Here is a 22,515-nt window from a genome sequence, read left to right on the forward strand (position 1 = left end):
AGCAGCCGGCAAGGCTTTATAGCAGGAACTTGCCCCATTTCTCAGTGCAAGTAAAATTCAACTGACGTGAAAATTCATGACTGCAACGAAGTTCTGACAACTGCAGCAGGGCAAAGGCTTATACTCTAACTGGTTCTAAAAAGAAAGAATTCAAGGGCCCTGGCTTGAATGGTAAATATATTTACCATTTGTATTTGTCATGAGATAGTGGCTCATCATCCCATAATTTCCTTTTTCCATTTGCCTAAATCATCCAAGATGACTGTTTTCTTGCCAATGGAGGCTCCAGGTTCACCGCATTTCACTCACTCTTATGTCCCTCAATACACAAATCTAAGTAATTTTCACAAATGGATTGCTACACTGGCTTTATAGCAAAATTAAAGAAACAAATCCTACAACACACTCAGTTAAACCACGCACAAACGGTTTTATGCCCTCTGTCAGTTTGGAACTCTATCAGATATTGCATAACCTGGTTGGTGAAAGGAAAGAGTTTCCAAATGTTATGTGTCATTATCTTTGTGTAACTTGCTGATCTGTATCTGTTCTAGGAGAAGAGTGAAAAAGAGTTTGGACTTATTCTTAAAAAAAAAAATCTGTTTTATAGCTTCACCACAAGAAGGAAGAGCTTCAGATTATTTTTAGGCTCAAAATCAGCTGAAATAGTACAAAGTGTCAACACAAACAACCCTTTTTAGTTATACAGGAAGTTACAGGAAGCGCCAAAACATCAAACCAGACAAATTATTCATATAAAGTTTTGGTCTGCCTTTCTGCAATCTGATCTTCATTTCAAAGTGAGAATTTAGCATTCCAAGGTAAATCTGTAAGTATTTCAGTCCATCAATCAAAGCTTTATGTTCCAAAGTCTGCTTAAGATCAGCCTTCACAAAACAGGTAGGGAAATGATACTGTATGAATCAACTCTAAATGTATATGGCTGTATCAGATGAGTTGAATCAATGTTTGAAAAACATATCTGGACTTTGTACAGCTTGTGCACTTTCCATTTGCAAAGACTTGAGGAAAACTGGGATAAGCGAGAGGAACCACTCTAATGTAGCTTCAATTAAAAAAAAAAAAAATCATTCCAAGAGAAAAAACTCCAGTCTTGTAAAATCTTTACTGTTTCACATGAACTTCAGATATCTACTGGGAGGTATAAAGATGACCCTATGCTGTACCTCCACTGTTGCAAGTACCTCAATCCTCCCAGCAGCAGCCAGGCACCCTTGCCTGGGAAAAAAATGTGGCATGTTGGATCACTTGGAATCTCTCAACAGTGAGAGGAATTACATCTGCCTTGCCATAGCTCTGACATTGCATCAGGCCTGAGACTACAAGGTGCTACAGTCTTCTTGGGGCTTTTGTTTCTCTTTTCTTTTCATGTCTTTTCAGATGCAATTTTAAAAAAATTCCAAAAAAATCAGACTAAATCTAGTTCTTTATTGACAAAGACAAGGGGAAGACAGGCAAAATATAATAGTCCTAGCATTTCAGCCAAGGAATGCCAATTCCTGTCTTAACCAATGGTTCAAGAAACTTAAAATAAGTGATGAATAAAATAAAAATATGGGGAAAGAGTTAAGTGTTTTAATGGAACATAAGACCACCAGCAAGGAGGGTTTTGTTTTCAGATTGGTTTTTAACATTTAGGAAGTTTCCTGTTTCTAAGACTGAATGCATAAGACAGAGGCCTGATGAGCAGCTCTGCCCATGTCAACAGCCTCCTTGACTGCAAAGTGTGTTCAGATGTCTATGGTTATTTGTTTATGAGTAATACAGCATTGTGAGTACTGGCAGCATTGTGCTTAAATACTGCAAATTATATCTAATATTAAGCAATCTGGACATTGATGAGCAAGTGATCAGGCTTAATATACACAAGGGGAAAAACCATTCAGAGTGAGTAATTAAGTATTAAAGAGTATTGAAAGTATTAAAAATTATTGAAAGTATTAAAAAGTTTTCTTCAAAAAATAAACCTAGGTATATGGCAAATTAATGGAACTTCTTTGATTATGCATATATATTCTTTGAAATCGCAAGTTTCTGATACTCTTATTCAACATATACACAACAGGAGTACATACAGAATTCCCTCTTTACAGAATTGAAAAAGGATACAGATTACAAATAAATGAGGTACGTTTAAGAAGTTTTAAATTAAAGTTCCTCATTAATTTGTCATTTTAATCCACTGTACTTTCAATTCATCAAGTAGTGAAAATGTAAACTTGACTGCATTTGGTGAGGCAAGCTTCACACTACACATTAATTTATTTGAAATATACTCTAAGGGTGCAGAGAGAAGTATCATTTTGGGAAGAATCTTTTGGTCTACTGCCCATTACATTGGCTGCTGGACAATGTTAACTGTGCTATTCCCTGCCCCAAATAACACATACAAAAATAGTGAAGCCACCTGAAAATCAAACATATATTGCTTAATTGTTCTTTATCTGAACTGTATTTCTGCCCTCATCTCTGGTTTTACCCTAACTTTTGTAGCATTCTGCCAACTTAAAAATCTTACCTTCATTTTGATTTTTATAATACTCTTTCAGTAAATTTCTGCTTCTAAGATTCAAAGCACTCTCTGCCTTAGATCTCTTCAGAAAAAAAGATCTGTAAAGAGACTACTTATAATTACTTTTCCTAATTTCTTTTAGGAAAGCATACTTTATTTTAACAGTAATTAAGCCTGAAGTTCAAATTTCTATTCAGAAGGGTCTAATCCCTGGTCTTAGGGCATTATGGAGGTGTCTAGCCTCTTATATGAAGCTTTAAATCTTTAATTCAAAACCAGCTATGGGAAGTCCTTTTTTCTTTATCAGAAGAAAACAAGGTTGTACTGCAAGCTGATTCTTAAGCATTTTAGAACACAGCAAGATTATGTGTGCAGGCTTTGAGATGAAGATTCTCAGTCAAATCAGAACATTTTCTTGTTTCCAATTCCCAGAGTCCCATGGTATTAAAAATAAACACATTGCATGTAAATAGTACTTTGTAGCAATAGCAATAAATCTCACATAGAAGGTTACACATAAGCAGAGCCCCCCCAAATCTGCAGCAGAATTTCCCAAAGTAACTCCCAGCAGCTGAAACTCCCATAAATGTCTGTTACAAACACAGTCCTGAGGCAGGCTTGGAAACAGCAAGATTAACACCAGGACTTCCCAGCGCAGCGCTGCGGCCAGCTCACAGCATGGTGCTGTGAACAGAAGCATAGAGCAAGCATGAGTACAGAAACCAAAGAAGTTACAAAGTGCTACTTTTTAAACCAATAAAGATCAAAGCCAGGACGCTGGCTGCTTCGCCACAGCATGCACATGTAAAGAATGGGATTTTCTTTCCATTCTCTGCTTCTCAAAATAACCTGTCAACTTTGAGGTGTCTATCCAAAAAAACATGTTTCTTCTGCAGTTACATAGGATGGTGATGATTATCTCCACAGGTGGGTTAAGAAAACAGCCAGTGTCACCTGAGCAGCATAATTAATATCCAATAAAAGAATGATCAGAGATGTAATAGTTTTTCTTTTAAAAGGAAATACTCCATTTTCAGAACTATGCCAACGAAAGAGAAAAGGGTGAGGGTCTAATGACTAGCATTTAAGAGTTCAAGGACTTCAGAGGTAGGGACAGCACAACTTAAAATCCCCTACAGCCTCATCTGCTCTCAACTTCATTCTAACAATGATTTACATCTAGGCACTGCAGACTTGTAAGGAACACCTGCTTCAGAACACTGCTATATAAACCACTGCAGATTCACTCTTTATTAAGTCCCCACCAACCTAGAAATGCTTCTGCCAGGTTAACTTGGTTGCCACATACATTTTTGTATATTTCTGTACTTATATTTGCTGGTTATCGCCACAGCTGAATATAAACTTATAATATGCACAAAGGGATGAAAGTTGATAAACCAATCCCACAAATTTGCAAGTGATGCTGCAAACATTTCTGTGTAGGAAGTGCAGTGATACTATTCATTACAATGGCATCACTGTGAAAATCATGACCACATACTACAACTCTTATTACCTACAGTTAGAAACCCAGAGAATTTATGAAGCATTAGAAGTTGAGGAAATAAAAGCCAGTCTAGACTTCTCCAATAAGCTGTAAAATCCATTCTAAAATGTACTTGGCTTATTGATCTGTAAAACCCAACTATCTGAATGTCAGTAGGTAAAAGAGACAAAATTACTTGGAGGAAGAGTTTTTTTGTTTCTTTTGGTTTTTTACGCCAAAGCTTTTCCAATTTTACAAGACAAGACTTGTTTCTTCTCTTAACAGAAGAGTTCTGATAAAATTCTGAGTTGTGCCTAATATCCTGTTGCAAATAAAGCTTAAAAAGCAACTTAGGAAGCTATTTCCTCTGTTTAACCTTTTTTCATATAAGGATATCTTTTTCTATGTATGCCATAGCCCCAAAATTATAAATCTGAATTTCTCTTTATTATAATTTCATTTTTAATTTTAAAATATTCATTTCTACCTTTAATGCCACAGGTAACCCCCCATGACGAGAATATATCTTCTGCAGGTAGCAAGAGATTTGTGGTAAGAACATACTTTTATTTAGAATGCATAGTATTGGACTCACTGAGAACTTTCTCAATAGTGAGTTTGATGAACCACAAAACGGATGGAAATACTTCCATCCGTTTCTTAGAAACCTAAAATAAATGTTAACTGGCTCATTTTCCACTTAAGGTTTTACAATGGAGAATTAGAAGCAGACTTTCTAACCTGTGAGATGTACCTCACAGTAAGTCACTGGTCCTTGTGCCTGAGACAAACCACACAAAACTACCAAGTGTGTGAGCTAAACATTACAATGTAGAAACAATTCTTAATTGACTGAAATGAGCTGTACACTAAAAAAAGCTGACCAACAGGTGCTATATACATGAAAGTACACTGAGACAAGACCGTGAAAAAAAATACTTGAAACCATGCACATTCTGAATACTGACCTTGTTGCTCACTCTCTGATTCAGCTTTTGCAGGACTTGGTGCTACTGGAAGAGGCCGAGGAGGACGAGGCTTTGGAGTGGGGGGAGATATTTTTTTTCTTCCAATGTACTCTACATAAGTTCCTGGGAAATCCCCCCTCTCCCCTGTGGTTTCATTAAAGCCATTCAACCAACCAATTTCCTCAGGCTTTGCTTCTTCCCCTTCACTGAATCCAAGTGCTAGTAAGGTACCTTTATTCACAGTTAATATATCTCCTAAGTGCAAGTCAATATCTTCTTCTCGCTCTTTTTTGTAGTCGTATAAAGCTCTGTACTGATATCCCTCAGCACTCATCTTGGCAAATGATTTAACATTCAAAAGTGTTACTAAACAGTATTGAAATGCAATTGTCCAGTTATAGTTCTATATACAGAGAAATTCAAGATGAATTAAAAGGGATGACGAAAACGTCTCTTAAGTAATAAAATCCAAAAGATAATGAAAAAACACAGTCTGCCTTTTCACTGCTGATATTTTTACCAATGTATTTATTCTTAGTCACTGTCTGTTGCAGAAGTTAAAAGTTCCAATTCTTCTGTGTCTAGCAATACTCTTCCAATTAATTCTTTTCCTGGGCTTCCTGGCACTTCTTTGTCTTCATACACAAGTTCAGCCGACTCTTCAGCCAGTCACACTTTCATCAGGTGTATTTGCCACAGACTGCCCACATACCTTAAATATTCTGCCACCAAACTCTGCACACATGCTTTTCCTGGAAAGAGAAGAGAAATGTCATGAAATCATTTCACATTCACTTGATGATTGTGAACTTCGTATTCTACCTCTGACTTAAGCTTTCTGCAACCCTGGAAAAGACTCTGTCCCACACAAGAATCCTATGTGACAATAAAATCAAGCAAGAGCACAAAAAATATCTACAGCTAATGTTTGCATTTTTATAAAGGATATATGTCAAATTACTTGAACCAAATTTGTACCACTGCAGTATGAGGCACACTTCCTTCCCTGTGACTTACGGCTACTGAAAAGCCTCAGGGTGAGAGGGCTAAGCCCTGGAGCTGTTCCTCTCCACTCTAGTGCAGTATCTAACCTGGCAGCAAGATTTTATATACTATCTCCCCCGAGCCAGACAGCCACACCCCTTCTCCACAAAAGGTCTGTCAAGACAGAGGAGGAGCTTACTGTAATTAGCACTGACCACTGGGGTATCCAGTCTCCTCCTCTTTATGACAAGGGTGAGGATGGGTAACAATCCCCATCCTAAAGCCTGTATTTCAAAAACCTTTTGGAGGAACGCGTCTTCTTGTAATCTGTAGAAGAACCAAAGACTCAAAAGAACTTTTACTTGATGACTATCATATTTCCCCTTTTTCTTTTTTAAAGAGGGGCTTTACCACTCCCCTATCTTCCAGATGTTTTTTAATGTGTTTATGGTATAATACTAGAAAAACAATCAGCAACTGAAACAGGCACACCCAGACCACCTAAGCAGCCCTAGCAGGAGTGAAGTATCAGGGTACAGGCTTAAATTACATTAAAGGCAAGAGAACACAGGCCTGAACTTTTAGCTCAAGGTTGCCCAACCATAAAGTAAAAGAAAAATATGACTAAAACCCAAATCTATTTAGAGAACAGTTGCTTGAAGACATATAGAACAGTGAAAGCTTTCTAAATATTATTTCAACTGTTACTCATTTTCATCTACTTAAAAAGACAAGCCAAATCGTAATTTGAAATGCTATACTGGAAACCAGAAAGTACTAAATACACAAAGCTGCACTGAAAGTCCTAAACTACATCTGAATAAAAGACCTGAGAGAGCTGTGTAAAACCAGCAGGTAAATATTGACTATGTACTATGTATTCAATGTATAGAAAGCCCTTTTTTTTTTTTTTTTTTTTGTGAAACACTCCCTTTTTACACTATAAAGAGACATCAGTAGACAGGGCTGGAACAGGGAACATCTGACAGCTCTTTTCCACACCATTTTTTCTAGTGCCTCAGTCATCAAGTCCTTTGAAATGTGATTGACAAGCTAAGAAGTGTTTATAGGAACGCATATGGACTTTCTGTGCCAGTGAATAAACCTGATCCCTAATTTGGGCTCCTCTTCAGCCCATCAGGTCCCTGCAGCATGTTGCACAACATCTCTCGTGACAGAACACAGAAGAAAATCTTGTTAAGTTCTAGAAGAACTTCCTTATCATCCCTTGCAACCAGTTTTTGTTGTAGGAAAGAATTATGTGAGCCTGAATTAGACTTCCTATTTCAAAAAGCTTGCACATAAGTACTTATTTTAACAACTTGCAAATCTATCCATGTGTATTAGGCACCCAGCTCCCAACAAAGTTTTAATTAGAGATTTCTGCAGCCACTTCTGAAAAACCAAACTATGTTGCCTACCTGACTGATGCTACCAAATATCACAGACTTTGTAATTAGCATGAATAGTTTCACTTACATTTAATTTTGCCTCTTCTACCAGAGAAAAGTCTACTGACAAAAACTGTGGAAAAAGTACAAGTACCAGTGCATCAAGTAAATAGCAGAGAAGCCCTCACAAAAGCATGGATTTCTCCTCTTTCATGTAGCAAGAGAAAAAAAATGCAGTTTAACAGTTTTGATCCAAGCATTATGATTAATACAAATGTTTCCAATCAAAACCAACTATGCACACAGCAAAGCCTGCTAGAAAATTACCACTGTGACTACTTTAAATACTCTGAAATATTTATTTTCTTTTTAAGGAAGATTCAACAAGTGCTCTGCTACAACTACTTATTTAACTCCTACTGCCTGTGGGCATTTTGGCAGCCAACGAAGTCTTCTAAACACTGCATAATTCAACTGACTTGACCTACTCCTCTGATCTTTTATTATCAAATGTATGATAGCAACTTTATGGCCATATATTTAAAATGAGTACTTCTGTCTCTTATTAATCTCTTGAACATACTGGAACTGGAAATGTTGTACTAGAACTTCTTATGACAATTTTAAAGCATATTTTAAAAACTCAAACCGTTAGAAAAACTCAATGAAGTTATGGTAGCAAAGTTTCCTCAGATCCAGTTTCCTTGGGGCTCAGAGCTGCAGTACCTGTTCATGCTCACTTATCAGCACCACCCTCAGTACAGAGTACCCGGGATGTGCCCTCCTGATCTGGGGTGCATGTACCTGGAGACAATCCCGTGAGCCAGCCATAGTGAACTCCTTGGATTTATGCCTTTTTCTATTGTTACTGTGTCTCGGGTTCAGGGATGAACTAAGACTCAGAGTTCAAGAGCCTTGCATATAGATCTAACACAGGGACAAACACCAGTTTTCCACACCTGCTCAGTAACACCACAGTGTATGCAAAATGCCTCTTAGAGTGCTTGGCTAAGATCCTGCATAAAAAAAAATTCCTTTTACTCCAATTGAAATTACACAGTCTCTACATTGAGGCATTTTGACTCAAGCTGACTGGTCCTTAAATATATAGCTTGGACACCATCTTAAATAGATTAAAACAAACAAACCAAACACTTCAGGAGAAATACTCCTATATTGGAGATGATTTTATTACTGGATTTCCATTTGGCTGGTCAAATGGAAAAGGAGGAAGAAGTATTGGAGGAGAATCAATGTTCATTTGTGTTTTATTTACTGTCTAAGAGCATGATGCCACTAAAAGATTCCTGAGTTCAGGCAGAATTCCGATCTCTCAGCAGAATGGTTTATATTGAGCATTTCAGTAGGGATAAAAATTTAAAATTCAACAGAAAAAGTCGAGACATTCCTACAAATTTAGGTGAAAAACGAAGGGGACATGAAATCTTCCCCTTCACCCTCCCTTTCTTCCCCTGTTAAAAATGACATCTGGCTCACACTTCACTGGTACCCAAGGGTTTCCTCCCACACAAGATATCATGTCTTTGGAGCTGGAGAATAAAAACTTCTACACTGCATTTACATGCACAGTGATACCAGAGGGGTGGGCTGTTACTGCTACAGCATGCCTAGTACAAGATGCAAAGACTTTCTTCATACCTTTATATTAACAAATTTAATAACCATATTTCCTTGCACTGCAATCTCTCTAACAATTTCCAAAAATCCCTAGAGAAATAGTGCCTAACGCAAGCTCCCTTCCACTGCAGGATAAGCTTGGTAGATAGAAGAGCTGATTAACATACTCATTGGGACACTGAAATAATGAGAATTGTGGGGTAAGCAGGGAAATTTGCTTGGAGACCAAGTCTTCTCCCCACTAGGTGTCCACACACCTGTGACTCAAACTGCAGCTTTCTCTGAAATATGCTCTCCAAGTGGAGACGACCAAGTACCACATTAGAACACTATTTTCTGCAGGAAAGTGAGGTCCGTGATGTATCACGTAGTAATACCTTTATACCACTTACAGTCTGAAATAATTATTTTGAATCTGTGGAGATTCTATCACAAGTCTTTGAACGAGTCCAAATATATACACACTGAATTAGTACTCTAAGCACTATACACCGCATCTCATTCTGAAACATCTCAAAGACCTTATAAAGGCTGCAAACTATGGACGAAGGGAGGTGATAATTAAAAAACTTAGGAAAGCAGTACAGTCTGAACTTCCGTCCCGTTGAAGAGGCGGGCAGGTTAACCACTCCGGAGCCCCGCACCGACACGCAGTCCCCGCCGCAGAGCAGCCGCTCTCCGGGGCCGGTGCTCAGGGGCTGCAGCCCCTCCACCGCCGGGGCAGGGCTGCACCGAGCCGGCTCTCCCCGGCGCCGCGGGGCGGATGGCGGAGCCCCGGACACGGAGGACGCCGTGCCGACCGCTCCCGCCCCAGCGCTCCCTACGGACACCCCTTCCGCCGCCCGGGGGGCTGTATCCCGGCGCGGGCACCAGCCCGGCTCCCCACGCCACCCGGGCCCGGGGCTCCCGGGCAGCCCCGCGGCGGCCGCTCGCCCTGCCCGTCCAGGAAGCGCCGGGCCGAGCCGCCCCCGGCCGCGAGGGGACAGGCTGCACCATCCCCGGGGCTCGGCCTCGGCAGCAGCGGACGGCCCGCCCCGGCACGGGGAAAAAGTTGCGCGGGGCGGCGCTGCCGCTCGGACTGTCACCCCGCAGGGGCGGCCGGTGCCCCACGCCGCCCCCTCCCGCCCCGCTCCCGTGCCCCGGCAGCCGCCCGAGGGGCAGCACCAGCTGCAGCGGATGCAGCAGGACTCGCTTTACCTCAGCGGCAGCAGCGGTGGCAGCAGTGGCAGCACCGGTAGCAGCGGTGGTAGTGGTGGCAGCAGCGGCAGCAGCAATAGCTGCAGCAGTAGCTGCAGCAGGAGCGGCAGGAGCGGCAGGAGCGGCGGGGCCGTCACCACCTCCCTCCCACGGGCGGGCAGGCAGCAGCTACCGCCGCGACGCCCCACTCTCCGCCGTGCGCCCGTCCCACCGCGCTCTCGACCGCGCTCGCCGCCTCGGTGCCTCGGCGGTGCCGTGCCCGCCGCCGGCTCTGCCCCCGCCCCGCCCCCGGCGCCTTCGCCAACCCGCTCAGGCACCGCCTTCCGCGGCCGCTGACTGACGGCGGCACCGCCCGCCCCCCGCTCCGCGGGGCCTCGGCGCAGCCCGGTGCGGGGCCCGGGCGCCGCTGGGTGTCCCGCAGCGCCCCCGCCGTGGCCAGGGGCATTTGGGTCGCCGTCGGCGAGCTTCGGGCGCGGCGCTCAGAGATGCCTGCAAGTCTCGGGCGCCGCCTCAGCCCGGGGACGCCAGTCCAGGCCGGGAGGCGGCAGCGAGAGGAGCACGTGCTTCTGGCTAGTTCCTCGTTGGGGAATTTCCTCCTCTCTTTTCTTTCCCGCCCCCCGCCCCGTGTTAAGGTGGTGTGTGTCACGCTGGCGAAGTGTGAAGTTGGTGAAGTCCAGAACAAATCCGGCCACGGCGGGCCGCGGATGCCCGGCTGTGTGTGGAGCAGGGCCGTGCAGTACAGCCGGCTGTCCTCCCTCGATAGAATGTCCGGGACTCCCGCCGCGACACTGCTTGGTGGCGGTGTGGATTTGACCCCACACGGGTGTGAAAGAGCCCTGCAAGGCTGTGTACTTAAAGGTCCAGGACCCAGACCCTGGAAGATGGTTAAAATGCCTTCAGTGGTCTACCTGGCAACCTAGAGACACAGAATTGCTTTTTAAATTGGTACTTCTTTTGGAATAGAGACTGTTGTTTGTATACAAGTAAAAACATTGCTATAATTTAAATAGTGAACAGTAAAATTTTTGAGGAAAATGTCAGCTCATACAGGGTTTTTTTTTGGGGGGGGTGGTGGAGGAGGGGGGTGGGTTTGTGGGATTGAAAATGCAGGCAGAAGCAGAATTAAGAAATAATGTTTCATTTCTTCTGTCCAGACTGCTGTCTCTGGCATTTGCTATTGCTGAAGGCTAAAACAGCATGGATTTTGGAGGGGATTAGGCAGACTGGCTGGTTGGAATGCCAGTCCTGGGCACTGGTCTAACAATGGGTATTTAGGGGAAATAAAGATCTCCAAAGTAGCATTTCCCAGCTAGTGAGACTAGACTTGTCCCACAGGTGAAATGCAGGGCTAGAGTCCATGTCTGTGCTCCCTCCCTGGTATGGTATCCCTCAGTGGAGGGAAAAGTCTCTCCGGGAAGTTCAAGGATCACCTCCTCGCTTCCCCTCTACCCCTCCAGGGTGTGTGGGTCTGCTTTTTTGATGAGTTTTCTTCCCTGAACCTGACTTTTGATTTCACCTTGAGCATCTAACTTGGGGCTTTCTCTGTCAATCAAAGAAAGAAAAGGGCCCAAAAGAGGTAGGCAATAGCAGCATGTAACTTTGATGCTTCCCTTGCTGGCTTTGCTGTCTTGTCTGTTGTGACTTCCGTCTCAAGGTCATTCCAGCTCTTTCTCACCTCTTTCCCCACAGATCCCAGCAGTATCCCAGTGTTTCCAGGAATAATTTCCTATGTTTAATCTTGGTAGGTGAAATTTATACTACAAGGTTTGCCCTAGGAATGTTGCAAAGCAGTACCCCAGGAGACAGAAAGGAGAATGCACAAATTGAAAACCATGTTCCTTCTATCAGGTACTTTTCAGAGGGTCTTAAGGACTCCATAAAGCTTTTGCATATTAAGTTTACAGTGGACTTTAATGCATGTAGATGTGTTTGATTAGTTCTAGGTTTGTTGAGAAGGATATTCTTGAGAAATTGAAAGCTTAAGTTATTGAGGCAGCATGTAAACAGGAGGGATTTTCAAGGCAATGGTCAGTGAAAAGCAGGACAAAAGGGTAAAATATGGGTGAGAGGTCAGGATCATCAAGGTACAAGCCATACATACATGTTTTTGCTAAGACAACTGTAGTCTCCATCTTTCAGGAGACCTTTTGAGCATTTCTGCTAGAAGCTGCTTAGGAGAAAGTAATAAAAAAGTGAGCAGCTTCTTTTTTCAGTACTAGTAGCAGCTGGATGATATGAGCCTTTGCATCTTATGTCTGTGTAAGCTTTCTGTGGTAAAGGTCATGCAGCACTGGAGAGGATCTACACTGGAAGCTCCCTTTCCTCTAGGAAAAAAGTTCAGTTAGATCTTACAAAGGAAATTTTAAAGTATGGAAACTGAGAGGAAAAAAAATGTGCTCATCAGAGGATTTGTGGGGAAAGCAGAATTTCCAGAGTTTAGGATCTCTTCCACTTCAACTAACAAACTCAATTTTTTTTTCTTTACTGACACATTTTAAACAGGAAGATTTCCTTCTTATAGGATGTCAAGGCAAATCCATTTGTGGAGTAAGATGCCTAGATTAATGGACAGTGTTAAGTTCGTGGTTGGACTCAATGATCCTAAAAATCTTTTCTAATCTAAATAACTCTATGATTTTACCAGTGCTGAATCTGGTCTCCTGGGGCAGATAGACAAAGGTGGAAGAGACTGTGCAGAGGAGTTTTACTGCAATATACCTTAGGTGTGATGAATGCTAATGGCACATACCATTTACTAAGTTCAGAAGAGGGTCCTGTAACTTATTACATATTATCATACCATCCTGCAGCAGTGGGGTTTTCAGGTAGCTGATTTCAGGGAAGGAATTGGAGGAGAATCAATGCATACATCCATTTTACTCCCAAAGATGAAAATTATTTCATACAGTGTAGTTATACTGTTCTACTAGCACACATTGCTAAATGACTCATGTAAAATTCCCGAAGGAATGGGAGTCACGGAAACAACACGAAAAACTATCCATAGTTATTTTAAAAATGAATTAAATGCAAAATAAGTACAATGGATCACAAGAAGGACAAGCATCAGAGACTGTGAATGGTGATGTTTTCCTGCCATAGCCAGGACAAGGAAACATTGCTCTTCAGAAATGTAGTTTTAAGTGTGTTTCAGAAGTCAAAACAGCACCATGAAAAGCAAATTCCTTCACTGCTTAAAAGCTTTCTAGCATGTAAGGGAAAAGAATGAGCTAAAAATAAGACAGAGAAATTCAGGAAATAAAGAAGCAAAACTTGCTATCTCGTTACGAATCAGAGAAGTAAGCCTGACAACTTTCATTTTAAAACTGGAAGGAAGCTGATTAGCAGCATGCTAATCATGCTGGGCATCACAACATGATTTGGTTTGAATTTATTTCTGTTCTGTGGGAAGGATAGAATGGTTTCTCTCTGGCCAAAACTCTGACATCAGCAATAAATTTGGATATCTCAGCTAATCAGACAAATCTGCCTTAGATATTTCCACTTTATATTCATGTCATGGTTGACATCTAAGGCTGTTTTCCACTCTTCAAGATACAATGCACCTGAAGAGGCAATGGAATCTCCATCATTAAATGTTTTTTAGGAAGGTAGCCATATATCTGTCCAGCTGAGACAATGGTTGTCCTGACTCAGCCAAAGACAGGTGGCCACTGGAGGCCTTCTGCGATTCTATAAGTGGACATATATAGAAATTATCAGAAGCAGGCACAAACCTTGAGAAATTATACTTTCTCTTAAATAAATTTTCCCATGAGAATCAAAGCAGCTCAAAAGTTGCTCCCCCAGCTTCCACCCGATATCTGAAAGATGATGACTGCAATCATAAAACAAATAGGGCCTTGCTTCTGCAATATGATCTTTTAGGAAGGAATTTCTCCAGTCTGCTTTAGATCACATTTTTAAAACACAAAAGTAGTGGGAAATAAGATTTTTGTGTGCTAATCACATCTAGGAAATACTTTGTGTTTGTGAAAAGTCTTCAATATATTTTGCTTAAAAAAACCCCCAAACTATTTTCAGTTGTCTGAAAGTTGAATTTTTATTTAATTTTCTTCTTTAGTCTCATAATTTTGACTAAATGTATGAAAATATGCATTTTGTCAAGAAACTTTTTAAAATATGTAAGGATTAAGAAATGTAAATATACCAAGTTTTTCCATGTCTGAAGCACAGCATAATTGATAAAATAATGTTATAAATATAATATCTGCAAATGCAACATCTGTGTTTATCTTTCAACCATATAAAATTACATAAACAAAGATTCTGCTTTTTATGAAATCTATGAGTAATTCCTCCTCTGCTCTTTCAGTGCTTGTATGCTAAATGATAGAAAAGTCAGGTTTGACAGCCATGTAAAACTCATGTCTTCAGTGTAGACAAGTGATGCAGAGTGAACAGAAATTTTAGGAGTTTTCTCAGGCATTGCATCATTTTTGCACTGACATCTATACCGACATTTCAGCTCTGTCTGAGTAAGACTGCTAGGAATAATAAGACCTCCATGTGTAATAATGTACCTATATATCCAGGGCAATTTGTAACTACATTTTCTATTGAGACTGTTTTCCTAAAGATTTGTAGTTTTTGATATTGACCTGATCACAGGAAAATTTTAATTCTGCAGAAATAAACTCAGAAAAGGATGATGTTCAACTTAAGTTGAGACCATTTAGTCATTTTGTATCAGTTTTTACAGAGTAAAAGTTGTGCCCTTTCTTCAATAACATCAAGGTGGAAGGTGTCACATATTGTTACAATTTTCTGAGATATCCTGGACCCTTAAATCAATTATTCAGAGGAGTCACTTATCACAGTACATCTCAGTATAGGTATTTGATAGGTGGTACACTCCCTTCTCTTTCAGAGTGGATAAGATGCAAGACCCAGCGTCAGAAAGCTTGCCAATTTAGATGTGTTTTTGTAGAGCCTGTGAAACACACTGCAATATGTGCATGAATAATCCAGATTCTGCCAGGCAGGAACATGTGCTGTTGCTCCTACATAAAATGCATCTAAAGTGACATATCCAGCAATTACACTACTAGGAAGCAAATACAAAATTAGGGTTCATCCTGTGAAGCTAGTAGGAATTCGGGGTCAAAAGGAAAGTGTATTTAGTATCCCCTTGCTTCCTGGACTAGGAAAGGAGGTGGGGTTTTTTGTTTGTTTGTTTGGGGTTTTTGTTTGATTTTTTTGGGGGGAGGGGTGTTTGTTTGGTTGTTTGGTTTAGTTGTTTGTTTTGTTGCAGTGATAAATAAACGATTTATTGGTGTTTAAACTGATGGGTCAGAGCTATCGTATTTTTAAAATCTGAGAGAAAGTTACAATGTGATTAATTAGATGTATCAATGCATTCTACTGCTAACTAAGGGTGCAGCCCCAAAATTTCAAGCTTTTTTTTGCAAATATTGTCACACAACATGACAGTTGTCATTTGAGCAAGCTCAAAATGATAATGCAGGAGCTGTGAGCTGCACCTTAGAAAGTCAGGCTTCCTTAAATCTCAGTTAGTTGAGAAGGCTGTGAACATTTGCCTTTCACTTTTTTTGAGGGAAAATGCATGGCAGCAAATTGCCTTTATTATTCCTACCTACTCCTCTTCCAAAGGAACAGCAAACAGAAGATTTTCAGTCCCACCTTTCAGCTATAGGACAGGATGATTCATCATGGGTCTCTGCAGTGCACATACATACCAACCAACACATATGCACATATAACTGATCATTATTTCTGCCTGCCATCTGAGTAGGGTGTTTGTGTCATTTTATGGCAACAGCATAGTTGCTGTACTAAAAAAAGATATGTCTTACTGTAAAAATGTCACAAAGCTATTAAATGAAAGTCACTGTAAAATAAGCAATTATAGGAACAATTAGTGTTTGGAACCTTTTTCTGTTTATATGATCTAAATTTGAAGCTAGCCATGCTTGGAGCAAATTACAAAGAATGGGCTGAATAGCCCCCAGTGGTCATTTCCAACCTAAATTATTCTGTGAGTCAGTGATTCTATGAAATTTTAATTTCTTTCATTTTGACTTGGAATGTAGTAGAGTGAATATATTATATGTAACATGTCTAGAAGGGTATTTATTTGGTATGTACTACTAGGAAATCTTTTTAATGAGATAAAAATAGGATTTTACAAATGCATGGGAGCTAATATATTTCAATATAAACTGAATAAATGTTTAAATTCTACTTTCTTTGAAAAAAATAGGGAAAAGAATAACATTTTTTTGAAAGGCTCATATCAAGACAATTGCATCGGGAATTTACTAAACTGAAAAACCCAACCAGAGAAGCCCTCAGTTACTAGCAGAAAAAGAAAATGCTATCCTTGGTGTTCAGTTGTCATTTTCATACTATCAGCAAGCCTCAGAATAACAGAATTATTTAATGTTTTTTACATGCAGTGAAAGTGGTGAAACCTCCTCCTGTTCTGACTTTATCTGTTAAGCCACAAAGAAAAGCAGGGGGAGCCTTGGGGGAGGGAGAGCAAACCACAGTTTTAAAGCAAGGTTTTAGGTCTAAGAAAAAGAATGGAAATTCAAAGATAAGGATAGTAGTTGTCTACCCATTACCCACCAATTTGTACGTTGTTGTTACATGTTTCATATGAGAACAAGTATTTAACTTCTCTATGACTTTGGAAAAAGAATGTATTTGGGAAAAGAAGCACCTCTTAATAACTTTCATAAGACAGGAAAATGAACCTTGAACAGAGCCATGTAGTCTCCAGCAGTATTTGTTACTGGTATATGGGGTTTGTTTGATTTGTTCGTTTTGAACAAGTATAGGTTCAGATGGCAAATAAAAATCAGTGTCTGGTGCAAAGATACCATAATCTCCTGCAAATCGTGATGAAAGTGAGTTATGCTGTTGCTCTTACCATCCTTGTTTGAGTGTGCCAGCTGCCTGAAGCAGAAACTATGTTACAAAGGGCAATGTATTCATGCAACTTTCTGCTGAAAAGTACTCCCTCGATATGATGCAACTGGGGCTTATGGTAGGGTCACCGGCCTCTTAAGAGACACTACTGCTCTCTGGCCTGTTTCTTAAACATAGCTTTCTAAAGTAAAGCAATTTTGGGAACTTGTAGTTCATCAGCTGTGTCATATCGTAAATCAGATCTCAGAGGGATCTTGTGATAGCTTTGAAGATGTGAGAACTAGCTGAACTCAGTACAGGAGTGGATTGAGACAGTATTCACCATGAAATGTGATAAAGGAAAAACCTGACATTTTAAGACTTTCTTAAAAGAAGCAGAAAATGCTGATGGCTTGAGTTTAGGAAAAACCATACAAAATATATAGGCTGTGGGAACTGAGGGAACAGAGGGATATGGTGAGGTAACCGTAGGAAACATCATGGTTAAATGCAGGACAGAAGAATTGCTGCTACAGCAAAATATTTTCTTGGAAGATGATGAGAGGAAGTGCTATTAAAACAGTGTGACATGTTCTGAAACTGTGGCTATTCTTGTATGAGTCTGAATTGAATTACTGACAAGGGTCTGAACTGTGGGAAGATAATCTTCTGTCTCAGATCGAGCCACAGCACCTGAGGACTACAGTCTACATTTTTTCTGGAGGGCCAGGAAGTAGAAAATGAGGGTCCAAGGAGGGCCAGCATCTCTGCAGGGTTGTCTTCTCACATGGCTCACTCAGCACAGATGCCTTAATAGATTCATAACTAAAGAGCCACACAGAAAAACTCCAATCTGAGCCTTGCTCAGATTTGTGCCTTGCTCAAATTTCATTTATGTGCCTTAGTGCGGCCACAACAGTCTCTCAAAATGGAAAGAAAATGGAAGAAGCTGGAGAGCAAAACTGTGGCTCATACAGGTCCACAGGAAAATTGAGGTACAGGGATAAGTGTGGTACATTGACCTCTGAAAAAAAGTGGTAAGCAGTTGTCCTTGGAGAGCATTTCTTCTTTGAGTAGAAAGAGACAGAGGGAGGTCTGAGTGAACCACTGTGCACGGTGTTTCATGTACTGCTCTACAGTGTTAAAATCAGGAGAGCTGGGGGAATATGGGGCCAGTTGAATTCACCATCAAATATCTCAGTTTTACTGAAAGCTTCCCCTATGTATTTTTTCTCTCTGTGTGTGCATGTGTTGCTGCTAATGGTTGGTAAAATGTTGCAAAGAATGCTGGAATAGCATTTCTGTGATGGACCCTTATTCGAAAGAAAAGTCAAGGAGCTTTTAATCTGCAAGGAGCTATAGTCTTTTTTGTGAGCTGGGAGTCCTCTTTTATTTCAAACTGGACAGTATCATATGTACTGAATTTTTTAAAGAACATTTCAATTCTCTGCTTTCATACAATGCAACTTTAATTTGCTTCCACTACTTGTAGTAGGGACAGGGTCAGGCTGAATCATCTATGTATCAGAGTTCTATATATTAATGTAACAATTAAAGGGGAGTGAAGTAATTCTATTCAGCCTGGTAAACTTGTTTTCTGCACAGTGCTAATTTCATTTTTATGGCCACTCCATGGAATCTCAGTGAGCCTTGGCAAGAAGGGGAGGCAGTTTCTGGGGGTAGGCTGAGATAGATTTCCCTTCAAATAGGAGTTTTAATTCTGAAGCCTCAGTATTTCTTGAAGACTTCACCCTTCTTCCATGAACACAGCAGGATATTCAGTTTGTTGCCCTGACTGTCTCTGTCAAAGGACATCTCCTCTTGTCAGCTGATGCTGGTGATGAGGCCAGTGTGCTTACAGAAAAAGAAAAAAAAATTAGTTCACAAATACTAAATGAGATGAAAGATATCTCTATAGTAGCTTTGTTGCAGGGGTGTCTTCACAGAAATATATGTGATCCATAGCTCGTAAGTTTTGCTGGATTGTATCCTGTAGTTAGATGTATAAGTGGGATCCAAGCCCCTGCTATGCTTATATTTGAACAGGCATTGCAAAAAGAGGCTTACTCTGGAGACCTGTATGATGAGAGGCAGGTAAAGGGCTTAGGCCAACCAGTTCCTCCCTCTGTGGTCAGTACTGTTGGAGTGCTGCTTCTCTTTGTGGCTCTGTTCTCCATGAAAACCTCTGTTGGCTTGCACACCTTGACCTTGATTCAGGGTTGCTGTGTGGCAGGGCAGGCAAGCATGGTATCCCTCAGGGATGTTGCTAGGACTGGACGGTCAGGCTTAGAATCAAGTTGGGGACTTCCATAATGAAAAGCCTGAGTCTCACTGCTTTCCCTGCAGTCAGATTCCAACTAGTGGCAGTTACTTCTGTTCCATAACGCATCAAGAAATACACAGATGCAATGGAGAAGAGCAGTGCAATGCTGAGAAACCTGCTAGGATTCTGCAGAGCCTCGTCTTTGGCCAGTGAGCTCACACTTTGCATATTAACTTTATCCTATAGCAGTAGAGTAGGTGTGCAAATTCCTTCTTCTCGTATGTGCTCATATGAGAACACAGGCCTCAATTAGCAGGTCTGCAGCTTTTCCAATTCAACAGTCCTAATGTCTTCCCAGCTTTTATTTTTATTATAATCTGAGCAGAAAGCTTTAAGTTCTGTGCTTGCAGTCCATTATGTCCAGCTCACCTGGCTACAGCTTATGTGGTACAGTCTTCTCATCTGCAGAAGAGGTGAACAAGATCTTGGTGTGGTACTGTGATGGATTACTAATTCAGTCCATTAGGATCTTGTTTCATGTATAATAAAGAAAAAAGAACATTCTCTGACTTTAATGTTCCAATACGATTTTTAATTCATAGATCTAAACCCCTAAGAAGCAGGTGCAGCCCTCTGTCATTTCAGAAAATTGTGAGCTGATCCTTTATTTACATATGTCCACTACCTTGCATGATAAATCTGGATGGTGTACATTCCACTGAATATTCCATATAATTTCAGGACCTACTTTACCTGTGTGAAAAGTTATTTTAATCCTTAGAAAATTATTGTCATATCTTGTCCCACAAAGGAATCAAACCACATAGTCCTGTGTCCTTGTGTTGAGTCCCATTAAAGCCTACTTGTAGATTCTCAACTGAGGTGAACCAGCACATATTTGTTGAAGCCATTCATTTATTTATGTATTTGAGTTTATTGCTAGTAAAACAATGCAGACAAATCTGTTTAAAGGATTCCCTTTCTGGAATGTTATGAATTAAAGTGTTAAATATTCTTGGCATAATTATTCATCCAGTCAATAGGCAAGATTTAATTGGATTTTATTATTAAATTACCACACAGACCTATTAAATAATCACAAATGCACATAAACATATTCCCGTGTCTACAAATTCTCCACTACAGAAGGTAAGAAAATACCTATAGGCACTAAATACCACAGAAATAGTATCCTAAACACTTTGATCCATTTTTATATTACTATGTAGGAAACTGAAATCTTCAGCAAATCTTTTTTGTTTTAAGAGTTATTTCTTTGAAGAATTATTCCCCAAATTTCCCCACTAAGTGCTAACATTGCTCCTGGTAGAATCCACTTTATATACTTGAGTGCTAAAATTCACAGTGCATTTTCTCATTTGTTTATAAGCCATCATCAAATAGCAATTAACTAAAATAGTTGCTCTTGTAAATGGAGTGTAACAGTAGTTAATAATTTATTTTTTTCTGATTCCAGTGTGCAAGAATGTGAAAATGAATGACTAATTTGTTGTTGATATGGGAAGGAATTTTAATCTTTTTTGAGAACATCTTGAGTGTTGGTATGCTTATCTCTGAGAAAGAGAGTTGGAATTCTTCAGTGGGCAGTCTGTGAATATTATTGAGACAATTTTGAAAGTAAAAATCTAAGGATCTAGTAACAATTTCCTCTTCCGTTTCTAAGATCCTTATCAAGAACTCTCTAAGCAAATTGCTAGCCCATATTAAACAGATATAAACCATTCATTTATTCATTTATTAATTGAACATTAGTTGCTTCTGCAATAGGACACATTGTTACAAACAAGATAAAAGAACCATTTGGCTCATTTTTAATAAACATTCTCAAAAAGGTGACTTAATGACCAATATAAGTGTAATTGCTACTTTAATTAGGATTTCAGAAGAGTGGTTGTCCTTTTGTATTCTGGGGCCCCTTCCCTGTCCCTTACTCTTAGGTTCATGCTTCCATTGAAAGTTCACCAATGTGATTGAAAATCAGACCTGGTGATTACTGGGGCAAATCATCTGCCCTCATCACCAGCACTACCTGCTGCAATACCTTAAGTATCTTTTTATGCAGCCTCCTTTTTAAGGAGTGTAGCTGGTAGACAGAATAAAGAATGAAGCCCTGGTCAGCTCCAGCAGTCTCAGCTCTGTTGGTGCAGATGTGTAGTCCAGAAATATTCTTCCAGATGTGTACTTCCAAGAAATAACTAAAAGTCATTGATACTGGATCTACTACCTATCTCACACAGTGAATCACAGCATACAGAGGATAATGAGTATAAAGCAATCCCCCTCAAGGTCTTTTGGTACTACTGTTGATGATATAGTGCTCAATAAAGGAATAGTAAAGAAATCTTCCTAGCAAAACCCAAGAACAGTGATGTGACTTGCCCCTTATACACCTGCACGCTCATCCATACTACCTACATCATTTTCACACTCTGCTATTTTCATGATCTTCTCCTGTACAAGCCACTCTTTTTTTCAGAGAAGAACTGAAATGACTAAATGTGCAGCTAAGCCCATAGACAGTCTAAGAAAAGTGCCCATTATTTTCTTAGGCAGAAACACTGACTTGAGACCTGTTTCTCATCATCTTTCTTTGGTGTGCTCTAGCTGCTGTCTCTCTGTTCTTCTCTTCACCTCACTGATCACATTTTCAAAGCACTTATTTTACCTTACAATTCCTGCCCCAGTAAGAGGATACCTTTCTTTGTGCTTACATAACACCTAGGATTGTGAAACTTCTGTCCACTCAAACCTTCTTAATGATGTTGTGGTATGAGTAAGCGGTGAGTGCTATCTTAGCTGGCCACTGCACTAATGCCAGGAGCTGAGGCAGATTTCTATTTTTTTCATATCTTTGCATCCCTCCTATAGTGACAACTAGACTTTGTAAATCCCCATATATAGTGACTCATGAAAAGTAATTTCTTGATCCTTCTCATTACAGCTGTCTTTTGTTTGAGAATCGGCAAGAGCAGGAATAGAGAGAAGTATGATGGTCCCACTGCTGGCCAAGGCCAAACCAGCCAGAGGAGGTGGTAATGCCTTTGTGATATCATACTTAAGAAGCAAAAGAGAAGTTACAGTGCAGATGTAATTGGGATCAGAGAAGAGCATAGTTAGAATAAGAGCAGCCCTGCAGT

General features: G+C 40.3%; 1 protein-coding gene across 3 annotated transcripts in view; it reads right to left on the minus strand.

The window, feature by feature from the left end:
* Positions 1–10,473, minus strand: part of PIK3R1 (phosphoinositide-3-kinase regulatory subunit 1) — a 60,135-nt gene extending 49,662 nt beyond the window's left edge. For all 3 annotated transcript variants that reach the window (XR_013180126.1, XM_077171954.1, XM_077171953.1), the window contains exons 1-2: positions 10,201–10,473; positions 4,991–5,742 (exon numbers count right to left, since the gene is read on the minus strand). Coding sequence is in view for 2 of the 3 variants with exons in the window: in XM_077171954.1 (XP_077028069.1) it covers positions 4,991–5,324 (334 nt within the window). In the remaining variant the exon portion in view is untranslated. The remainder of the gene's footprint in view (positions 1–4,990; positions 5,743–10,200) is intronic.
* Between the last annotated feature and the right edge of the window lie 12,042 nt (positions 10,474–22,515).

The sequence above is a fragment of the Agelaius phoeniceus genome, chromosome Z (genome assembly GCF_051311805.1).
Source record: "Agelaius phoeniceus isolate bAgePho1 chromosome Z, bAgePho1.hap1, whole genome shotgun sequence".
Lineage (NCBI taxonomy): Eukaryota > Metazoa > Chordata > Aves > Passeriformes > Icteridae > Agelaius > Agelaius phoeniceus.